The sequence below is a fragment of the Leopardus geoffroyi genome, chromosome C2 (genome assembly GCF_018350155.1).
Source record: "Leopardus geoffroyi isolate Oge1 chromosome C2, O.geoffroyi_Oge1_pat1.0, whole genome shotgun sequence".
Taxonomy (NCBI): domain Eukaryota; kingdom Metazoa; phylum Chordata; class Mammalia; order Carnivora; family Felidae; genus Leopardus; species Leopardus geoffroyi.
This window is the reverse complement of record NC_059333.1, coordinates 113,680,937-113,694,165: the sequence shown is the minus strand read 5'-3', so window position 1 is coordinate 113,694,165 and position 13,229 is coordinate 113,680,937. Positions and strand designations below refer to the sequence as shown.

General features: G+C 44.4%; 1 protein-coding gene across 1 annotated transcript in view; it reads right to left on the bottom strand.

Annotated features, from left to right (window-relative positions):
- MINDY4B (MINDY family member 4B) overlaps positions 1–13,229 on the bottom strand; it is a 37,138-nt gene that overhangs the window by 13,363 nt on the left and 10,546 nt on the right. Inside the window, exons 4-10 of the mRNA XM_045503281.1 lie at positions 13,091–13,210; positions 12,267–12,358; positions 9,332–9,497; positions 8,725–8,790; positions 4,287–4,357; positions 1,890–1,962; positions 910–1,071 (exon numbers count right to left, since the gene is read on the bottom strand). Coding sequence (XP_045359237.1) covers positions 910–1,071; positions 1,890–1,962; positions 4,287–4,357; positions 8,725–8,790; positions 9,332–9,497; positions 12,267–12,358; positions 13,091–13,210 — 750 coding nt within the window. The remainder of the gene's footprint in view (positions 1–909; positions 1,072–1,889; positions 1,963–4,286; positions 4,358–8,724; positions 8,791–9,331; positions 9,498–12,266; positions 12,359–13,090; positions 13,211–13,229) is intronic.

Below are 13,229 nucleotides of genomic sequence, written 5' to 3'. Positions count from 1 at the left end.
GGATCTTATAAAGCGTGGAGTCCTGTGCACACGAAAGGGATTTTGAGCTGAACTGGGAGAGTGAAGGACAGGCAGGTACTGAGCAGCAGGGTCCTCATTCAGTGCTGGTGATTGGGAGAGGTTGGGGATGTTTTCACCATCATATTGGATTACATCCTAGCTAATTTCCTGGCCACTCCAAAGAAGTGTCGCTTTTCACAGAACCTGCCTCGCCTTCCCTGGGTTTTAGGATGAAGATCTCTGTGAAAATATCACAGGAGCATCTTTGATTTGTGGTTTAGGGTGGGTATATTTGCTTTCTCACCCTCTCTCCTGTTTATTTTTGCAGAATCACATCTTACTTAATTCTCTGGTTATGTTTTCCAACAGCACATTCTATTTTCTGGTTGTCAGAGGTTGTCAATCCTTTGAGTTAGAAATCTTCTTGAGAAGAGTTTCCTGACGAGGGGGCCCCCTTTTTTCCCCAGTGATTTTTTTTTTAAATCTTTAAGCAATAGGTAGAAAATATGCATTCATTTGCACAAATGAAGGATTGGGAAGATACCCATCCGTGGCTGACAGTATTGATTTCTGAGAAGGAAGCCGGAAGCTGGGATAAAGGGGACCCTCCCTTTATCTCGTTATATTTCAAGTATTGTTTTTCAAAAAATTATTTGCATATTACTTGTATGACCTGTCCTCTATATGCATAAAAAAGTATAAAATAAAATATGACACAAGTACAGTAGACTTAGATATTTACATTTAGACTCTGAAAGTCTCTCGGTGTACATATGTGTGGGGGGTGGGAGATGTGCAGGAATATAGTAAAGGAAAAAGCTCAGATTTTCATTGCCTTAATAATGACCTTAAAAAACAGTCAAAATATTGACACTCTGGCTGTGTGGTTGAGAATCAAAACACACTCACCTGTGAAAGCCTGTCATCCTCTGAGGTGTCCTTACCCCACCACAAATAGCCAACGTCACTGCGGGTCAGGACCCCGTGCAATATTTCTTGAGACTTTCCTTTCTGACAGCCATTGAAGACATTCGGACTTGCTCTTCCAGTTAAAATCATGTTCAAAACTGCCTAGTTGACACATTTTACAAATTTTTATATTTTAGGTAGCAATGACAAAAGGCCTTAATTTTTTTTAATTTTTTTTTTCAACATTTATTTATTTTTGGGACAGAGAGAGACAGAGCATGAATGGGGGAGGGGCAGAGAGAGAGGGAGGCACAGAATCGGAAACAGGCTCCAGGCTCTGAGCCATCAGCCCAGAGCCTGACGCGGGGCTCGAACTCACGGACCGCGAGATCGTGACCTGGCTGAAGTCGGACGCTTAACCGACTGCGCCACCCAGGCGCCCCTCTTTTTTTTTTTTTTTAATAACCACTGCAAAGTCACCAGTTTTACTTAAATGAATAGAAATCACCTAATACATAATTCAGGAAAAACATGTCGTAAACATTTGGCAGCGTTAAAACAGAAGTTTGTTGACTTTGTTTCTGGAGCCATACACAATAACTCCCCACGGGCCCCACTTAGATCTGACTGCCCTTCCTCCCTTTACATTTCTTATAAACTCTGGTTTCCATACTTGTGATTTAAGAAGCAATAAGCGAAGATGTTTTTATAGTACTTTTCTTTCCATGATTAGGGATTCCTGGTAGGTCCTGTCAAGATATTTCCTAACAGGTCTGTAAAACGTCAGGAATGTGGGGCTCTCAGAGGTAAAATAGAAATTGGAACATAGACTCTGAGAGCAAACTCACATTAGCATCTTCTTAGTCTTTCAAAGATAATCCAATCACTCTTCACTTGGGGAGCGAATATGCTTAATTGAAGAAAAAAAAAAAAAGCCTAATTCAGATTCTATAATAGAAAGACAAAGCCTCTCAACCTACCTGCCTGCACAGGAAGCCCCCAGCATGTGGTTGTAACAGATGAGTGCTGGAAGCATCTAGGTCCTTCTGAAGCCTGTAGGATGCAAGATGCCATCAGCCTTCAGTCAGAGACAGTGACCTCACCAGGAACCCACGGCCTCTCCTTCTTCCACCTCCCAACATTAGGTTTGCCTAGTCACTGTCCCTCCCATGTGCCTTGCACCTTTGCGTCTCTCACCGGAAAAGCTTCTAATACCCAGGCTGCAGAGGTGATGGGAAAAGCTATGGGTGAAGTTGGGGGATGCTGACAGGTGGTGAGGCAGAAGGGTGAAGTGACAGATCTCACACGTTAGGATCCCTGTGTGGGTGCTGGGCTCAGTGGAGAAACTGTTTGCTCTGAGTGACAACGGACCCTTGGCTTAGGGTAGTGGCACAGAGAGTCCTGGCTCAAGACAGAGTCGAACAGACTGTTCAAGTGGAAAATACTAGTTTGCGGGTTAAACCCATTTGTTGACTGCAGAAGGGCTGCCTCTACTATTTCACCAGGGACCGGGGCTTGGGGTCCCACCCCAGGCGATAGAAAGTCCAGGCAGGATGTGGCTCCTGCTCTCGCTTAGGGAGAGGTGCTGAGTTCTGGTATATGAGTTGTAAAGTGTTCTTGAAGGAACCTGTTCACAGGACTGAAGTCATGCCTTTCTTTTATTTAAAAAAAAGTTTGTTTTTTTTTTTAATTTTAAGTTTGTTTATTTTGAGAGAAAAAGAGAAAGAGAGCCTGCAGGAGGGGCAGAGAGAGAGGGAGAAAGAGAGAATCCCAAGCAGAATCCACACTGTCAGCGCAGGGCCTGATGCAGGGCTCAGGCTCATGAACTGTCGTCAGATTACGACCTGAGCCGAAACCAGGAGTCAGACGCGAGCCACCCAGGCGCCTCTGGAGTCATGCCCTTCCTGAGTAAGAACTAAAAGCTTGGGTCCAGCATGGTGAGTGCCTTGGTGGCATCAGATGTAATTCAGGGCAGTGTTGCCTTAAGTGTGGCATGATTTTAGGTGGCGTAGGTATGAGCATTTAAAAAACCATATGTTGGGGGCACCTGGGTGGCTCGGTTGGTTAAGCGTTGACTTGGGCCTAGGTATGATCTCGCAACTCGTGAGTTTGAGCCCCGTGTGGGGATTGGTGCTGACAGCTCAGAGCCTGGAGCCTGCTTCCGGATTCTGTGTCTCCCTCTCTCGCTGTCCCTCCCCTGCTCATGCTTTGTCTCTCTCTGTCTCTCAAAAATAAATAAATGTTATAAAAAAAATTTTTTTTTTAAACCGTGTGGTGGATGTGCTTAATACATTCTTCTTTAGCACAACAAATACACGATTTGAAAGATATTAATGTTTAGGAAGAAGTTAATATTTAAATTTGTGTTGATTTAAAGAAAACTGTTAAGCAGCTAAAAATACAGACCACAAAAATGTGATGATGCTATGCAAAAGACAAGTGTTAGGAGATTTTTGCTTCAGGGCTTGTAACTCTTCCTTTCTAGAGACTGTATCTCTCTGTGATTCTCTGAAAGGTTATTTTCCTTTCAGAGCCCAAAAGAAAGTCTACTTCTTCTAAGAAGCCTTCCTTGATTAGTCTATCAACTGGTGACCCTTCCTCCTCTGGAATCTTCCAGACTGCTCGTCTTTACACCTCATTTGGTACATTAAGTACCCCCTGTGACATACCCAGTATCTCTACGTATAACTCCTATCTTTCCCAGATTGGGCCCTGAAGGAGGTCAGGCCATCTCTTCTTTTATTTGTATTTCCCATTGTGCCAAGAAAGGGGCTTTGCATATCATAGAGACAAAATAAATACCTGTGGGTATATTTTATTGTGCGTATAAATAATAAAATACTTTTATTATGAAAGTTATACAAATAAATTTTGGTATTATCCGTCAATATTTATAACCACAAGTAGAAGGAAGCCACCACTGTACGAGAAAAGCAGATTCAAACCTTTCTGGCGATATCCACTCACCCATTAATATGGCCAAACTGACCACAGAAAAGGATGAATCAGGAGCGCCTGGGTGGCGCAGTCGGTTAAGCGTCCGACTTCAGCCAGGTCACGATCTCGCGGTCTGTGAGTTCGAGCCCCGCGTCAGGCTCTGGGCTGATGGCTCAGAGCCTGGAGCCTGTTTCCAATTCTGTGTCTCCCTCTCTCTCTGCCCCTCCCCCGTTCATGCTCTGTCTCTCTCTGTCCCAAAAATAAATAAACGTTGAAAAAAAAAAAAAAAAAAAAAAGGATGAATCAACAGAAGAGCAGCCACTGGGAAAAACTACTCAGGTTTCCAACAGGGCATGAAAATATTTTCCGATGTAAGAGTACTCTGCGTATGTGATCACGGAGCTATAGGAAATACCTGTGCAAATGTTTGTTGAATTTACCTTTCAAATGTTCTGGAGAAGATCAGGCTGTAAAGAAACAAGATGACACCATGGCCTCCTTCCTCTTTGAACTGTTTGGGGGGGACAAAACAAAAGCATGTTTGCCTAAAAGCAATGCAGCTATGTATATCTCCAGGCATGAATTCAAGGATTTATAGCCCGAGATTTTTTTTTTTTTTTTTTTTTTTTTTTTTTGGCGGCTGATAGGACAGCTTCCCTAGGCCATCTTCACTCTCGAATGCATTTGTCTTCCTTGTTCAACATCTGCCCTTGGTGCTGTCATTCTCTTGCTTTTCGACCTATTTTTCTTTCGTCCACTTCTATCACATGATTGTCTTCAAATCATGGCTAAGATGTAGTGTACCTTTCCTCTCCATCTTTCCAGCATCCATCCCAGCCCAGACCCTTAGTGTGCTCTTGGCTGGCCCCCTTCCCAGCCTCTCCTTGGTTGGGACATCTCTCCCTCCTCATTGATTTCTAGAAATACCTTTGGACTTACACAGATCTAGGTTCAAAACCAGTTCTACCATTACTCCTAGTTACTAACTTATTTGAGTTTCAATCACCGCATCTGCAATTGTGGATAAATTGCAGCTTTGTTGCAAAAGTTAAATGAAAATAATGCACAGTACCTACCTTAGTTCTTGGAACATGCTAGAACCACAACAAAATTATTATCTTTCCCTCTTTAAGGCACTTCTCCCCTCTCTCTTTTCTTGGGAAGGCTATTTTTCTGCTCAAGAGTTTCCAAAGGTGCCCTGTGACTTCCAGGATCAAATCCAAATTGCCCAACTGACATTCAGGTAGCAGGTCTTAGCTTTGTGTGAATATTCTGCCTGCTGGAAAGAAGCTCCTTGGCTGGCTTTTAAGGTTCCCAGGGTTAAAGTATCTCCTTTAAAGGCCTTGTATTGGGAAGGCTTCTGCTAAAATGCAGGTGCTTTCCCTTTTATGGATTAACCTGTCCCCATCACTCTCTGTGACCTGGCAGGGGCAGGACCCTCAGGCAGGAACAAATTCCAGTGCCACAGGCATCAGACAGGAACCCAAATGGGTGTGCTACAGAGTGTCAGAGAAATGAGGAAAGGTTGGTCCAGAGGCACATTGGGGACCCTGGTGTATTCGTTTCCTGTTGCTGCCGTAACAAATTACCACAAACTTGGTGGCATAAGACAACATGAATTCTTTGTCTTCCACTTTTGGAGGTTTGAGGTCCCAACACGGATGCCACTTCATGAGTCTGATTCAAACTGCTGGCAGGCTTATGTTTCTTCTGCAGGCTTTGTGGGGAAGACTTTTCACTTCCTCTTCCAGCTTTTAGAAGCCATCCTTATCCTTGGCTCATGACCCCAAATTGTGACCCTACAGGTGATCCCTCTTCTCTCTCTGCTTCCCTCGTCACACCACTTTCTCTCGTCATCCACTTTTCCTGACAAGACTCTTATTATTAATAGCCTGCCCCCCCCCCCCCCGCAGGAAAATTCAAGATAATCTCCCTATTTCAAGGTCTTTGACTTAATCACATCTTCAAAGTCCTTTTACCAGGTAGGAAGCATCATTCAGCCTATCACAACTTGTCCAATAGAAATCACTGCCCCCACGTCAGCTAACTGAGAATGTGCCAGCATATAGGCCCAGTGCGGCCAGGTTTTCTGATTCTTTTGGGAAAAAGCTAAAAATCCAGGTTTTTATGTGGAATCTTCTGGTTGTTTTTGAAGAGTGGCTGGGTCAAATGTTTAAAAATACAACACTGGGTGGACGAATGCTGCAGATCACATATGATAGGTGTATCAGGGCTGCTGTAACAAGTTACCAGAAACTTGAATTGCTTGAAACAATAGAAATGTATTCTGTCACGCTTCTGGAGGCCAGATGTCTGAAATCAAGGTGTGGGAGCATGGCCGTGCTTTCCCTGAAGGCGGAAGGGAAGGAGTCTTTCTTGCATCTTCTAGCTTCTAGTGGCTGCTGGCAATCCTTGGAGTGCGTTGACTTGTAGGACACATCCCATCATGGAAGCTCTGCCTCCATGATCACATGGTGTTTTCCCCACATGACTGTGTCTGTGTCCAAGTGTCCTTCTTCTTGTAAAGGTACCAGTCACTGGATTGGGCCGACCCTAATCCAGCGTGACTTTTCCTTGACTTGATTACCTTTGCAAAGACCTCTTTTCCAAATAACATCATATGCACAGGCATGGGGACATATCTTTTGGGGGGATGAAATTCAACCCATAAACTTAGGTCTACTGTCCACATGTAGCCCTCAGACCTCTGTCTTGAGATTTCTGTCTTAAGATGGGACACAGGAATGGGACCTCAAAATGGGTGCATTTTGAGAGTGAGTGGGGTTTGGTAAAGGTTCGGTGAAGCACATCATAATGTGCGGTCCCTGGTCAGGGGTGCCCTTGAGAGGAGTATCAAGTGCCCTTGATGGAACCTGCCATCAAGTGCCCCCGTCACTGAGGAAACGGTGCCAGGGCTTCCTCAGAGTGGCTATGGCAATAGTCAGCATGGGTCTGTTTGACCCGGGCAGCTCTCGCGTCAGGCTCACCCACACCGTACAGTTGGCCTCTGCATAAGGCCTTTGTTACTTATTCCAGCTTGACTCTTAGCCTTTGATAGAACAAGCCTGTGTAGAGTTTCAGCTCTGATCCTCTGATTCTCAACTCCGGCGACACTAAGGAATCCCTTGTAGATGTGGGGACCTTCCTTTTGAATCAGACTGCCCCAGGTCTGAGTTGAGGAGATGGAAGACAGAAAGGAAAGGGTTTGCCTCTTTGTGCTGGAAGGCTCATTACTTACATGGTCCTCTCTATCTGTGTGACTCCATTCAATATCTGCCCACAACAGAGTCCCTAAGCAGGCTTCTAACTTAATATTTCATGCTAGGTCTTTAAAATCCATTATACAGGCTTGTTATAAATTTATATTATATATAATTTATATTAATTATACATTTATATTAAAAATATAAATATATATTATAAAATAACCATAAATTTAGTACCGTAAATAATAGAAATTTTGAAACGAATGTAACACTGCAAGTTAACTATACTGGAATTAAAACTTCATAAAAGTTAAAAAAAAAAGCACAAAAAAGAATGCAAATTTATTATCTTACAGTTCTGGAGATCACAAGTCCAAAATGGCTCCTACTGAGCCCAAATGGAGCAGTCAGCAGGCCTGCTAGAGGCTCTGTTTCCTTGCCTGTTATAGCTTCTAGTGGCCGTGTCCCCCGTTTCCATCTTCAAAGCCAGCAGCGGCAGGCAACACTGTCCTCACATCGTACACTCTGACTTCCTCTTCTGTCTTCCTCTTAAGGACCCTTGTGACTACATTGGGCCCATCTGAGTAACCTGGAATACTCGCCCTATTTTAAAGCATTTTGTAATGCACCCAGAGTTGTTGAATCACTCTGTTGTGCACCTGAAATTAATATAACATTGTAGGTCACCTATACTTAAATCCCACAAATTTTGAAAATTAAAAAAAAAAAAAGTCAACTGAGTTAGCAACCTTAATTCCCCTTTGCTATAAAGCATAAAATTCACAGGTTCCACAAGGTAGGGTATGGACATCCTTGTGGGGCAGTTGGGGGGGGGGGGGCTTTCCTCTGCCTACCACACAGACATATGAGATGGTGGGGGAGGTAGTCCTGGGGTGACTAGTTTAACCAAGAATGTATGGCCAATGTGTGGCTGAGAACTCATGCCCAAGTTTTCTACCTCTATAGCCTTTGGAAGGAATGGAGCAGTGAGGTTCATGGACCCCATTTCCCCCTTCTATATAATCCACCGTTGTATGGCTTCATGGTTACCCTGCTAATTGTCTTCTTCTTTTACCCTGTAGGGTTCTAATTCTTTAGAAATCAGCTTTCATTCCTTTCTCTGCAAAGGCATCTTAAAAAAGCACCTTAGATATTCCACCGACACTGTCCCCACATGGGAGGTTGGGAAGAATTATTGCCAGGAGGACATTGTGTGGAAGGTGCTGATAGAAGAGGTAAAACAGGGCCACCTTTTTCAGACTAGAAGTCGTTTCCTTGGAGCCAATGTGAGTGGTCATTTTGGCAATTTAGACTAGGGCCTCAGTTGTCTAGCATTTTTGTGTTTTATCCATTAGATGAGGCAAGACTGCTTTGACGTATTCTCTTCCCACAAAAGAAATCTTGGCATATGCCCTCTATAGTATTATTCTCTGGGTTTGATTAGCCAAGGACAAAGAGGCAATTGTGAATGGCCTGTGTGTGATCTGGCCTCTTTTTAGGCTGTGGGGAGGGAGAGGCGGGCTTTTCTTTCTCTCATTCGGCCCTTTCTTAGCTCTCAAAATGACCTGGTTTTCTTAATAAGCATCATTAGAAATACGCTTTGTAAAAGAAAGAAGATTTCCTGTAAGATCGGTTCAACATAAAGGGATTATCTCAACACTTAAACACTTACACATTGTAAATGATCATAGATGAATTTCTCAGTGGCTTCTTTCTCTAAAAGTTCAAACAGCTGGAGCTATAAATCAAGAATAGAAGATAAAAATGAAAAGGAAGATGAAAGCTACATCTATAAGATGTCAACTTACTGTTATTTCCTCAAGGGAGCTTTTTGTTTCATTGCAAAATCACTTTGCTGAAACCTGACAGATTATCTTACACAAGGCCATGTGAAACATACATGGTGAAAGTGGATGGCTACCGGCCTCCCTTTTACAGTCCTTAGTTTTAAACCAATGTGATATCTTGAGCAGTAAAGCCATAAACATATTTTTTCTTAATAGGTAAAATTCAGCAATGTTGAAGACAGTGGATATGGAAATGGCATTTTGTGATGATTTCGGGTCTGGGATATTCTTGGTCCTGGTGCATTCTGGAAGGAAAAATTCACAGCAGGCACTTCCAACCCTTGGTTCTTACCTCTTTGGAAGATGCCTTTGGCCACATCTGACCCTTCTGGGAGCATCGATGGGGCTCCGCCTTCATTTCCATGTTGAGTCTAGGATACTCTCAGGTTTCATTGGCCCTTTATCTGGCGGGACGGGCAGGGGTGCACTCACCCGCTCGGTGAAATCATCGCCCGAGTAGTCAGGATTGGAGGTGACATAAGTGTGCTCTGTGACAAGACAGACGGTGGCCTTCTCAGCTGCTCCTGCCGCCCACAGGATGCCAGCCAGTGCCGCAGCCAGGGCCTGCTGTTGCTCCTGTTTGCTGACTGCACACAAACTGCAATATGGGAGGTTGGGTATGAGAACACTGGCATGGACAGTCACCTAGCTGAATGTGAGGTGCCTCCACTTTTAAGTCCCCTGCTGCATACCAGATGGGTCTCTTCACTTCCTTCATCAACCCACCCCGTGAGACGGTCGCAGAGGGCCTTGTCTACACTCTGTCACTGGCAGTGGCATCCTCACAGCAGCGTACTATTTCTCTTGGTGATCTTAGCCAGTCCCACCCTGTGAGTTACCCCCTCCCCCCCGGAGTCCCCACCGCTGTCCTCTAGCCGAACTCCAGCAGAGACTGATCCAAACGTTTTAACCCAGGAACACAGGCCCTTTGCAAGTGTAGCCCGTCCAGTGTTATCTCCCAGGTTTCCATTCTGCAAACCTGCTGCCCCACATGGACCAGTCCCCTGAACGTATTTTCTGTATCACCCCTCCATGCCTTTTCTCATGCCCTTGTCTGCCTTTAATGTGCTCGCTGTGTCTGTGCTCCCCCATCATGTCTGTCCCACGCGGCACTGGAGGCCCGCTTCATGGTGCCCATCCTGACTTGTATAGCAGGCACACTCACTGTCCCCAGAATTGCTCTAAGCACTTCATACCTGTCCCCTCATCTAATCCTCACAACAACCCTGTGAAGTAGATACTACTATTACTGCCGATTCAGAGGTGAAGAAAGAAAGAGGGGTTGAGGAATTGGTCCCCAGTCGTTTCAAGTCGTTCACCTTGAAAGTGGTAGAGTGGTGATTTTACACCAGGCAGGCTGGTTCCTGACTCCCTGCCCTCAAGCATTATACTCTCTGGAGCGATCCTGGGCTGTCAGGATTTCCCAGGAAATGGGAGCCAATCTTTATGCGGTAGACCTTTGCTCTGCTTGTTTTCTAAATATTTAACACTGACAACTGTTGTCCCGATGGAGAAACACGTGATGGGGTTTATTAACGGACTCAGCGATGATTTCTATAATCCCGCTACCTCCGTGGCAACACAGAAATGAGAAACAAGGAGTGCTCCATAGTCTAAAAGCCTAATTTGAGGAGGTGGATGGGGATACAACAAAATGCTCTGAGAGTGAAGAAGAAGGAGACAGAACTTGGGACTGAGAAGGTTCTGGAAGGTTTCATGGAGCGGGTCAAAGCCAGTGCCCGGCTGAGGTGGGAAGTACAAAGGCCCCCACTTTGTTCTTTGAAAATGGGGCCACTGAGGCTTTAGAGCTCTCATGGGATCAGACTGAGGCTGGGCGTCACTGGAGACCGCATTCTTCCTCAGCTTCTCCTTCCCTCTCCTTTTCCTTCACTCTTCCAGGTTTCTCCTGAGGCCCGAAGGGGAGCAAATCTTGCCAGCCCAAGATGCCACTTTGGCATGTGGACTATTTTAAACTGGTTATTTTTAAAAAGTTACAGACTCAAGAGAGGGTCCAAAAACTCAATAGAAGTTGCCCTTTTGTAAAAGACGTTATAGGAGAAATCTCCGTTTGTAACGGGATGTCCTCATGGGAAGAGGGGGATGGCTCTAAATCTCTAGAAACTCCTATCAGTGGAGAAGGCACAGACGTAATGTGCAAAACAACCCTATGCTTGTTCACTGCGATTTCCCCTGTAACCTCCCATAACTGACTCCCCACCCCCAACATCTTCTTTTGTCTTTAGCTAAAGATGGTATTTAACGTGATGCCTTTGGCTATTTGGGGGAATTACAGAGATTTCCTAGGTCTCTCCCATGTATACAAGAGGTATACATGTTTTTTTTTTTTTAATTTTTTTAATGTTTATTTTTGAGAGAGAGAAAGAGAGAGAGAGAGACAGAGCATGAGTGGGGCAGGAGCAGAGTGAGAGGGAGACACAGAACCCAAAGGAGGGTCCGGGCTCTGAGCTGTCAGCACAGAGCCCAACGCGGGGCTCTAAGCCACGAACTGTGAGATCATGACCTGAGCCGAAGTCGGACACTTAACCAACTGAGCCACCTTGGCACCCCGAGGTATACATGTTATTAAGCTCGTGTTTATTTTCCTCCTATTAATCTGTCTTCTGTAAAGTTAATTATTAGACTAGCCAAAGAAGCTAGAGGGGTAAAAAAAAAATTTTTTTTTTTTCTCTCCAACAGGGCCTTCCCTTCATAAATCACTTGCATAAAGAATTCTCATCTCTGGCTCTGCTTTTCAGGAAACTGGCAATTCATGACCTTAGAATAAATTATACATTTAGTTCCTGTTTTGAGTGATAACTTACCCTGCTGAGGGCAGATATATACCTTTACTTATTTATATTTTTTCTAATATCGAGCATAGAGCTTTGCCCATGATAGGGACTTGACTTCTAAGTAAAATAATCTGAACCGATTTTCTTGAATAGGCAACTACCAAACACAGTACTTTGTTAGCCTAGTTAAATAGGAGAATTATCGGGGCTTTATCGGGGCTTTTAAAATCACCCCTTTTGTTCCTCCTTGAAATTGTCAGTTTGGGGCTTCCCATCAAATATTTTCAAGTAAGCCCACCTGAGACCAGGGGCATCATTTTAGCTGACAGGAAGGTCTGCAGTGGAGCACTAAAACTGTCAACGTTATCCCTGCAACCAAACATTGAGAGTGACTCCAGGAAAGTCCTCCCCAATCACAAAATCCCGTCCGTCTGGGAGAACCAGAGCCGTTTTCGTCTCGCGGGGCAAGTCTACTTCCTGAGGTCGCCCAGGGGATTTTCCATAATGACCGTTTGGCACATAACAGTTCTTGTGACATGAGGAATGTGTCTGAGAAGTGCTGCTAGGCCTCTTACCTGTGAAAGTTACAGTCCTTTCCCTTCCTGGTAAACAACAAGTCTTTGATGATGAATCCTTGAACTGCCATCTGAATGCTTCGGGCACCTCCCTGAAACGGGGAAGATAAATAGTGAGGTGTGTGAGGCTGGGGGCAGGCTGTACAACCGTAATGGAACCTCTTGGGGCCAATATGACAAAGAAGAACTCTGGGAAATGGATGTGGCCTATTCTCTGCTGACCTGTCCCTCCTGGTATATACAGCATCCCCTTAGCTTAGTGAAGGGACACTGTACTCCATACGTGGGTTGTGGTCAAATGCCATGGCTGGGCCGGAATCTTCACTGACCAGCTTCAGTAGACCAGCACCTGGGGACATCTGTCCTCTTCCACCCTACCTTCGCTATGCTCCTGCTTCATAGCAAACTTTTGGATTTGTAGGATGTACAGAACTTGTTGGCTGGTCTTTGAAATCTCTGTGTGACTAGTAATTGATGACCTGAATTACTGAGATTTTAAACAAGCCAGAAAGAAGCTCCTGGATCTCCTCCTGCCTTCTAAATCCTCAGGGATACTTAGAACTTGGAGAGAAGAGCCAGGAAACCTCGAATTTGGGAGGGCAGGGTGTGCGACAGCAGGGAAGGAGTGTGAGACTTTGCTATAACCCTGACAGTAAATTGTAATTTTAAATAGTCTCATATCATTTAAGGCTAAATGTTAAATTATATTAAATATGCTTTGACAATGTAATGAAAACATACATTCATATGGATAAAGATGGAAGGAAACATGGCTAGGGAATACGGGATTAGGATTTTTTAAAAAAATTTTTACTTACTATTACCTTTCCCACTTCCAAAGTGAAAGCCAGGTCAGAAAAAGGATCATGGAACCTGAAATAGGCCTTTTTCCAGTCATAGCTGAAGACATGGATAGTATTTCCAAAGAGGCTCTGCCGTAACTTCTGAGAAGAGGGGAAAGAA